The 9,991-nt window shown below is 34.6% G+C and overlaps 1 protein-coding gene across 1 annotated transcript; it reads left to right on the forward strand.

Annotated features, from left to right (window-relative positions):
• Positions 1 to 3,781: 3,781 nt before the first annotated feature.
• On the forward strand, positions 3,782 to 9,991 carry LOC136846355 (uncharacterized). Its single transcript, XM_067117153.1, has 2 exons — positions 3,782 to 3,956; positions 9,855 to 9,991. The coding sequence occupies exons 1-2, from the start codon at positions 3,782 to 3,784 to the stop codon at positions 9,989 to 9,991; spliced, it is 312 nt and encodes a 103-aa protein (XP_066973254.1).

The raw sequence follows: 9,991 nt of genomic DNA on the forward strand, positions 1-9,991 counted from the left end.
TTGCGACACTTGACGTAAATATTTAGTTCCTCGTGGAAAAAAAAATATATTCACCATCGCCTTACATTTTAATAATTTATATTTTTATCTATGTACTAATTCAATTTTTTTTTTTTTTTAATTATCGAGTTCTCTTATTTCTGTATTTCACTTTACCTCGTCCTACTTCTTAATATTCTTTGGAAGCTTGATTTCTTTTAAATCAATAGCCCCTGTGGGCTTGATCCATATGAATGACCTCAGCAAATTTTAACCAAACATGCAAATAGATTCAGTTGTCATCTTAATGACCCTGCAAAATTAAACCAAACATGCATATATACTTAGTTGTAATCTTAATGGCCCCAGCAAATTTAAATCAAACATGCAAATACAAGATTTACCTGTAATTTTAATGACCTCAGCAAAATTTAACCAAACATGCAAATAGATTCAGTTGTAATCTTAATGACCTCTGCAAAATTAAACCAAACATGCATATATATACTTAGTTGTAATCTCAATGACCTCAGCTAATTTAAACGAAACATACAAATACAAGATTTAGTTGTAATTTTAACGATCAAAGAAAATTTAAACCAAACATGCAAACAGACTTAGTTGTAATCTTAATAACCTCAGTAAATTTAAACCAAACACGCAAACAGACTTAGTTGCAATCTTAATAACCTCAGCAGAATTAATCCAAACATGCATATATACTTAGTTGCCAAATGACAGAAGCAATGAGAAATGCCAGCTTCATCGACTGGAAAGCCCGGAATCCGCTTAAACGGGAAACAAAGACACCCAGCTGTGTCCTGTCCCAGGAACCAATTCTTTGGGACCTCCTAATTTCTCTCCCTTTCCATTCCTTGATAGTGGGAATTCTGTTCTCTCTCTCACCATTTCACGATATCTCTCGGATATTCTCCATTTCTCCTTTTATTTCTAGTTGTTTCTGTTATGGATATTGTTTTTGCTGGTCTAATTTAAGGGGAGGTATTTTTTGTTATAGAACGTGATGATGATTTTTCATATCGTCAAGAAATGTGGCTGATATCGTTTTTAACTATTAATCTAAAACGATCTTTGTAAAGTAGTATCTGATTTTGTAAGGGTAAGATGTAAGTCACCTAACAAGAACTAGCCTCTCTCTCTAAAATACGCCCTTTTTTATTACAATATTTAAGTCCTTCTAACGAGAACTAGCCTCTCTCTCTCTTTTTAAGATACGCCCTATTTTTATTATCATATTTAAGTCCTTCTAACAAGAACTAGCCTCTCTCTCTCTCTCTCAAGATACGCCTTTTTTATTATGATTATATTTAAATCCTTCTAACGAGAACTAGCCTCTCTCTCTTTTGAGATAGTCCCTTTTTTATTATATTTAAGTCCTTCTAAAGAGAACTAGCCTCCCTCTCTCTCTCTCTTAAAATACGCTCTTTTTTATCACTATAGTTAAGTCCTTCTAACTAGAACTAGCCTCTCTCTCTCTCTCTCTCTCTCTTAAAATAGGCCCTTTTTTATTACTATATTTAAGTCCTTCTAACGAGAACTAGCCCCCACCCTCTCTCTCTAGATATACCCTTTTTTTAATTATATCAAATCCTTCTACCGAAAACTAGCTTCTCTCTCTCTCTCTCTCTCTCTCTCTCTCTCTCTCTCTCTCTCTCTCTCTGTTAAGATACGCCCCCTTTTTATCATTACCATATTTCAACATGAAATGGTAAAATATGTGACAGGTATGTGACACTCGTTAATTATAAGACCTGACCTATTACCTAATTTTAAGGCAAAATGCTTCTCAGTTCTCTTGTTGGTATGACCTGTCACTGAGCTAAAAATACCAAATTTCTGTTTCTTCGGAATCACTGTACCCATGTACACATAAATTTACAAGTGTGCACAATTAACCAGGGCCACAGACCTGTGACATAATTTAGCATTTCAGGTTGAAATTTGATAATAAGAAAGGGCGTATCTTGAGAGAGAGAGAGAGAGAGAGAGAGAGAGAGAGAGAGAGAGAGAGAGAGAGAGAGAGAGAGAGAGGGGGCCTTCGCGTCTTATACCAAGAATAAACAATAAAGTTTACAGTCATCACTGGCAGCCCGTCTGTGGAAGAGAACTCAGAATCAACGTGAGGTAAAACAACGCTATTTTAAATTACCGAAACGGTCAACTTGTATCCACCCAACGTAACGGCGAAGGTGCCAGATTTAAGCACGGATAAAAAAAAAAATTACGTAGCGTTATTCCTGGAAAGCTGAACACTACATAGGAACTGGGGACAGGGATCGCAGTTCCATTCCGGGAAACGGAGTGCTTAACGTGTAAATAAGACTCTTCAAGGTAAGCTCGCAGTCCGAACTATCATTTATGACCCTTTAAATTTTTCAAGCCTTCTAACCTAACGGTATTTAAGGGTCCCGACAGACAGCCTTAGGCTTATTTTTAGTCGATCTGGTATCGCCTTGCGGTTCTGATACTGTAGGTATGAAGCGAAATGGTGTTTTCTTGAAGTTACTGATATGAGCGGTATTGTAGCGGCACTCTTTGTTATTGTGTGTCATAGTTATTATATTTTCTTTTTATCTTGTTAATATATAGTGAAATTGTGGTCTTGAAGCCACTGATATGCACGGTATCATAGCAGCAAATTTTATCACTCTATGTCATAGTTATTATATTATTTTCTTTTCATCTTGTTCATATAAAGTGAAATAGCGTTCTTGAACATACTGATATACACAGTGCAGTATTAGCACTCTTTTTCATTGTGTCATAATATTTATGTATTATTCTCTTGTTTATAATGTTAAAAAAATTCGTCCAGTACACCATTTTTAAAAGGTGTTTATGTTATTTTCTTTATTTGGTTATGCTGTATAAGTTTTTTTTATTAAGTAAGGATATGAAAGATGTGAGTATTCCTTTTATCCCTCTTTTCTCAATAAAAATTGACTCCTCGAATCTATATATATATATATATATATATATATATATATATATATATACATATATATATATATATATATATATATATATATATATATATATATATATATATATACATACATACATGCATACATATATTTGTACACACTTACATACATATATATATATATATATATATATATATATATATATATATATATATATATATATATATATATATATACATATACATATACATATACATATATACATATACACACACAGTATATCAAGCACTGCATAAAACACATAAACAAAACAAAGACGTGGTTGAATAACAATAAAAAACTACTACTTTTACAACTCTCCGAAACTTTCCTCATGGAGTAGTAGAAAGTTCTCTCAACGGCGCGATAACGTGAGAGAAGATCAATAGTCCTCACGATGAGTCATGAGTTAAAGATGATGATGGCAGGGGCAGCCGGATGCTGTGAGTGATGAGGAAGTGCTCGGACGGGCCCGCAGGAAGTGGAGTTAAAGGAGGGAGATGAAAATGGGAGAGGAATTAAATGAGGGAAATTAAAACGGAAGTGGAATTAAATGAGGGAGATGAAAATGGAAGTGGAATTAAACGAGGGAAATAAAAACGGAAGTGGAATTAAATGAGGGAAGTGGAATTAAATGAGGGAAATAAATACGGAAGTGGAATTAAATGAGGGAGATGAAAATGGAAGTGGAATTAAATGAGGGAAATAAAAATGGAAGTGGAATTAAATGAGGGCAATAACAAGAAGTGAAATTAAATGAGGGAAATAAAAAGGGAAGTGGAATTAAATGAGGGCAATAAAAAGGGAATTGGAATTAAATGAGGGAAATAGAAGTGGAAGTGGAATTAAATGAGGGAAAAATGGAAGTGGAATTAAATGAGGGAAGTAACAATGGAAGTGGAACTGAGGAAAAACATGGAAGTGGAATTGAAGGAAAAAATGGAAGTGGAATTGAGGAAAAAATGGAAGTGGAATTAAATGAGGGAAATAAAAGTGGAAGTTGAATTTAGTGAAGGAAAAATGGAAATGGAACTGAGGGGAAAAATGAAAGTGGAATTAAATGAAGGGATAAAAAGGGAATTAAGTGCAGAAAAAAATGGAAGTGGAATTAGGTGGGGGAAAAAGTTGGAAGTGGAATTAAGTGAGGAAAAAGGAGTTGGATGTGGAATTAAGTGCGGGAAATAAAAATGAAAGTGGAATTGAGGAAAAAAATGGAAGTGGAACTAAATGAGGAGATAAAAATGGAAGTGGAATTAAATGAGGGGAAATAAAAATCGAGTGGAATTAAATGAGGGAAATAAAAATGGAAAGTGCAATTAAATAAGGGAAATAAAAACTGAAGTGGAATTAAATAAGGGAAATAAAAATGGAAGGGGAATTAAGTGAGGGGGGGGAAAATGGAAGTGGAATTAAGTGAAGAAAAAGAGAAAGGGAAGTGAAATTAAATGGTGAGAAAGGAGATGGAAGTGAATGCACGATAATTAAGAACAATGTGGAGTAAATAAATGGTCAGTGGAAATTCACGGCAATAATTAAGTAACTGTAAAATCAAAAAGAAGAGACATAATCAGTTAAGATGATAAGGTGGGAAAATCAAAAGATAATAGTGAGAGACAGGAAATTCTGATAATGTGTTGAACAGAACGAAGAGAATGAAAAAATGTAAAATTAGCCTTACAAAATACCACAAAAATGAAAAAGAAAAAATAATGAACTAAAATAAAGACACACAAGAAAAATAATACTAAAAAGTGAACGTTAAAATGAAAATGACCAAATAACAACAGAAAAAAAGCAAGACTTTTTTGAGGTTATATATGCAAAAGTACAACCCCAGTAAACTGTAATATAACAACCAAAATATTTACGACATTAAACAACAAGAAACAGCAAAAATGAAAAAGATAGATCACAAGATAAAAATAACAACCCCACGAACTGAAAAAACAACAAAAAAATATTTACGCTATTAAACAACAGGAAACAGCAAATAAATAACAACTCCACAAATTGAAAAATAACAACCAAAACATCTGCGCCATTAAACAACAAGAAACAGTAAAAAAAAAATAGACCGACCACGAGATAAGAATAACAACCCCACGAACTGAAAAAAACAACAGGAAACAGCAAATAAACAACAACTCCACAAATTGAAAAAATAACACCCATAACATTTACTCCATTAAACAAGAAAAAGCAAAAAAAAAAAAGAAAAAAAAGAGAGAGAGATAGACCCCACCACAAGAAACATGACACATTCGCGCGAATCGCCCAATGCGCTTGATAACACGGGAGATGACGACCGCGCCACTCCCTCCCTAATTCATTAATTATGACCTATCTGATCCACCCTTAATTGCCCTCTCGGCCGAGGCTCTTTAATCACGAGAGAGCCGAAGGAGGGTGAAGCTTTGCTTAAAACGTGTGTGTGTGTAAAGATAAGTCTCTGCGGGTTTGCAGTACACGTATGTGCGTGTAATGAGATGAGTTAAGCGATACTATAAATTCTTTCGTTTCTGTAGGTTAGTTTGCCTGTAAATAAGTGTGTGTATTTCTGTAAATAAGTGTGCATAAGTGTGTATTCCTGTAAATAAGTATGTATACTCCTGTGGATAAGTGTATATTCCTGTAAATAAGTATGTATATTCCTGTAAATAAGTGTGTATTCCTGTAAATAAGTATGTATATTCCTGTGGATAAGTGTGTATATTCCTGTAAATAAATATGTATATTCCTGTAAATAAGTTTGTATATTCCTGTAAATAAGTGTGCATACTCCTGTAAATAAGTATATATATTCCTGTAAATAAGTGTGCATATTCCTATAAATAGATATGTATATTTCTGTAAATAAGTGTGTATATTCCTGTAAATAAGCGCGTATATTCCCGCAAATAAGCGTGTATGTTCCTGCAAATAAGTGTGCATATTCCTGTAAATAAATGTGTATATTCCTGTAAATAAATGTGTATATTCCTGTAAATAAGTGTGTATATTCCTGTAAATAAGTGTGCATATTCTCATAAACAGGGCGTTCGTAGGAAAAATTAGTAGTTAGATGCACAGATTACGTACTATACACATGTAAAAAATACCTTGCATTTATTTGTAATATATATAAATATACAGTATATACACATATGTATATATATGTACATGTATATAGTATGTATATATATATATATATATATATATATATATATATATATATATATATATATATATATATATATATATATATATATATATATATATATATCTGCCGACACAGACACGGAGCAAACACTGGCTAATCTGATCAGCAGAGGAAACCTGATACACGATTAGCTAATAAATTAGTCTAATAATGGGCTTACCAGTCATGCTATACTTGGCTTCGTCCAACCAACCCGGATCGTCCTGATTGCCTGAAAGAAAAAATAAAAAGTTATTATATATTATTTATCGATTCACCCGTCATTTCTTATCACAGAAATATTATTCGTCTATTATTTAGACGACAGTGTATTGCCTTTTAATTAACTATTTTTTTAAAGGAAAACATCGGAAATAAATCTAAATGTTATAAATATCAAGGTAATTCAAATACTGCAAATATTATGAAAAGTAATGTTATAATGAAATGAAACATAATTGTGGTAATATTACAATAAAATGAGGCATAATTGTGAAGTGGAGACATAATGTTAAAATGCATCTTAATTACCTTTTTTTTTTTTTTAAGGAGAACGATTGAAAATGGACTGAAATATCAAAAATAACAAGGTAAAAAAATGCATTATATACTGAGAAAGTAAGATTTGAAAAATTAAACATAACTGAGAATTACAAGCGATTTTAGACAATAAACGTCCAGGAATTTACCGAGTTTTAAACTCTATTTAGCTCACTTATCATGAAACCTATTTTGTCTTACATATATCTAAAAATATCTTCAACTGGCAATTCTCCTATTTTGTGTCATTCGTTGCATATACTTATCTACCTATCTATCTACCTATATGTATATGTATATGCATATATATGTATATATATACATTATATTATATTATATAAATACAGTACATACATGCATACACACACACACACACATATATATATATATATACATAAAATATACATACAAACATACATACATAGTTTTATAGATAAATCATACTATGAATCTTACAAAGATATTACTATGAAATTGACAATATGTATTATATACATACATACATACATACATACATACATATATACATATATATATATATACATATATATATATATATATACATATACATATATATATATATATATATATATATATATATATGTTTGTATATATGTGTGCGTGTATATGTATGAGTTGTGTATGAGTATTCACATCACACACATAATCAAGCAGAAACATCCTATGCCTGCGAAACTGTCAACACGCCAGAAACACACACACACACACATACTCATTATGCTATCAAAGGCACAGTGACTAGTTGGCGGGGATCAGGGGTCCTTTGTAATGAAGAAAAATGGCCAGTCATTTTTCTTTTACTCTCTGAGTTAGTCATGACACTGTCAATTCCCATCTGCTGTTGAGTAGATAATGGTGACTTGGTATAGTGTTCTGTACCACAGACAAGTATGCTGACTTGGCTTTGCCAGATGAGCCTTTGTCAGACTTTATTAGTCTTGATCAGAGTCAGAGTGTTTTTAGACGTTTAGGGTGGGGTTCCAACCCGCTTGTCCGGTAGTCATGCCAAGTGCTGACCGGACACGATATTACTTGGATGACTGGAAGAAGGCAGGATATATATATATATATATATATATATATATATATATATATATATATATATATATATATATATATATATATATATATATATATATATATATATACATACATATATACATACATATATACATACATACACATATATATATATATATATGTATATATATATATTATTTTTTCAGATACTAAAGGTTAAAACTGCAGACGTGATTATGTTATGAACACCAGCCAAAAAAGAAAAGAAAAATTCGTGTTTGGTGGATGAAAATTACACATTGCCTTTTCACACGTTATACTTTGGTCAAGTGAAGGGAAAGCTACCCTTTCATTTTGGCGAGAGGATCTCTCTCTCTCTCTCTCTCTCTCTCTCTCTCTGACACTTTATCTATCTATCTGTCTATCAATCTCTCTCTCTCTCTCTCTATACCTATTGCACGTTCTTTCTATCTATCTATCCCTCTCTCTCTCTCTCTCTCTCTCTCTCTTTCTACTACTATCTATCTCTCTCTCTATCTATCTAACACTTTATCTATCTATCACTCTCTATCTGTCTCACCCCCTCTCGCTCTCTGGCTCTCTCTCTCTCTCCAACACTTTATCTCTCTCTCTTTCTCCAACACTTTATCTCTCTCTCTCCAACACTTTACCTCTCTCTCTCTCTCTCTCTCTCTCTCTCCAACACTCTCTCTCTCTCTCTCTCTCTTTTTCGCGGCAGAAATGCACGGGAGTATGTTTATCGAGAAGGCTCAGAGCGCAGATAATATCGGGTTGAAGTACCTGTATTGAATAACAAATTAGCATCCGGTCTGGCTCGTATGTCGTTTACGAAGAAGGAAGAGCATTAACGACGGGGTAAGACAAATTAGTAAGTACTGGGTAGAGCCTGAATATTCAAGAAGCGGCCCCCTCCTCCCGCCCCCAAAAAAAAAAAAAGTCATGTCATGTTGGTGAATGAAAATTACGCAGGATCTTTTACAGTTCATAATTGCTTCTTGAGATGGGAAAAGATAGTCAGTCTCTCTCTCTCTCTCTCTCTCTCTCTCTCTCTCTCTCTCTCTCTCTCTCTCTCTCTCTCTCTCTCGTACATCATTGTTGGTAGGTAAGGTCTTTGTGTACGTACATCATTGTCTGGTAGGTAACTGCCCCCTTATTGTAACTTTTTTGTGAACAGAGATACTATCAAGCAGCTTTTCATAATCCTAACTGCCCCGTTTAGATAAGCAATATTCAGACTGGAGGAAGGGAACAGTCTCTAGATTCTTCGTCCGTCCTTATACTAACCCAAAGACTGGACAAAAGATTAAGGCTGAGAGTATTGCTGATGTCCTTGCCAGTGAAACAGAACTATTGACAAACCCAAATAGAAATGTTCAACTAAAAGCATTCTCGACTCTTCTTAAAGGGCTCTTAACAAAGGTCTCCTGCAACTTTTACTTGATAGAACAGAATATATAATCTAGACAAAGGCCAAGCGCTGGGACCTACGAGGTCATTCAGCGCTGAAAGGGAAATTGACAGCAAGAAGGTTTGAAAGGTGTAACAGGAGGTAAACCTCGCAGCCGCCCTATAAAAAAAATTGTTAGAGGAGGGTTGTGGATAGTAAGATAGATGAAAGAGAATATGAGAGCAGGTACATCAAACAGGAATGGAAGAGGCTGCAAGTAGGCGCCGAAGGGACGCCGCAGAGAACCTCCAACCAACGCCTATAATGCGCAGCGTGAGGCGCACTGACGGAGCTACCCACCCTACCGGGATGACCTATTATCATTTCCAAGCAATCAGTTTAATGTATCCCATCGTTCCAGCAATGACACTGCGCAACGTGCAATCTGTGACGCAGGACCGCTCTCCTACCGCAGCCTGCTGGAACACACAGGAAATTCTTCGCTCGGTTTCCCTTGGTGATCAAACACCCGGCGCCCGGTGTTATTTGCTTGTCAACTCACAGAAGGCACAACATGCAAAGTCTCGCTCGAACCCCGGTTTCCTCCCCTGGGAATAATACCTGTCGTTCAGGTGGTCATTATGACCTCGGGGTTAGGGATCTAGGGAGAATCCCTGCATATGCTTCTTCTTCTTCTGCTTCTTTTTTTTTTTCATCTTCCGAGGAGGAGGAGGAGGAGGAGGAGGAGGAGGAGGAGGAGGAGGAGGAGGAGGACGAGGACGAGGAGGAGGAGGAAAAGAAGCAGGAACGCCAAAGAAAGTAGATGGTTATTTCGCCTGCTTGACCAGTAGCGACTCTTAA

The sequence above is a fragment of the Macrobrachium rosenbergii genome, chromosome 15 (genome assembly GCF_040412425.1).
Source record: "Macrobrachium rosenbergii isolate ZJJX-2024 chromosome 15, ASM4041242v1, whole genome shotgun sequence".
NCBI lineage: Eukaryota > Metazoa > Arthropoda > Malacostraca > Decapoda > Palaemonidae > Macrobrachium > Macrobrachium rosenbergii.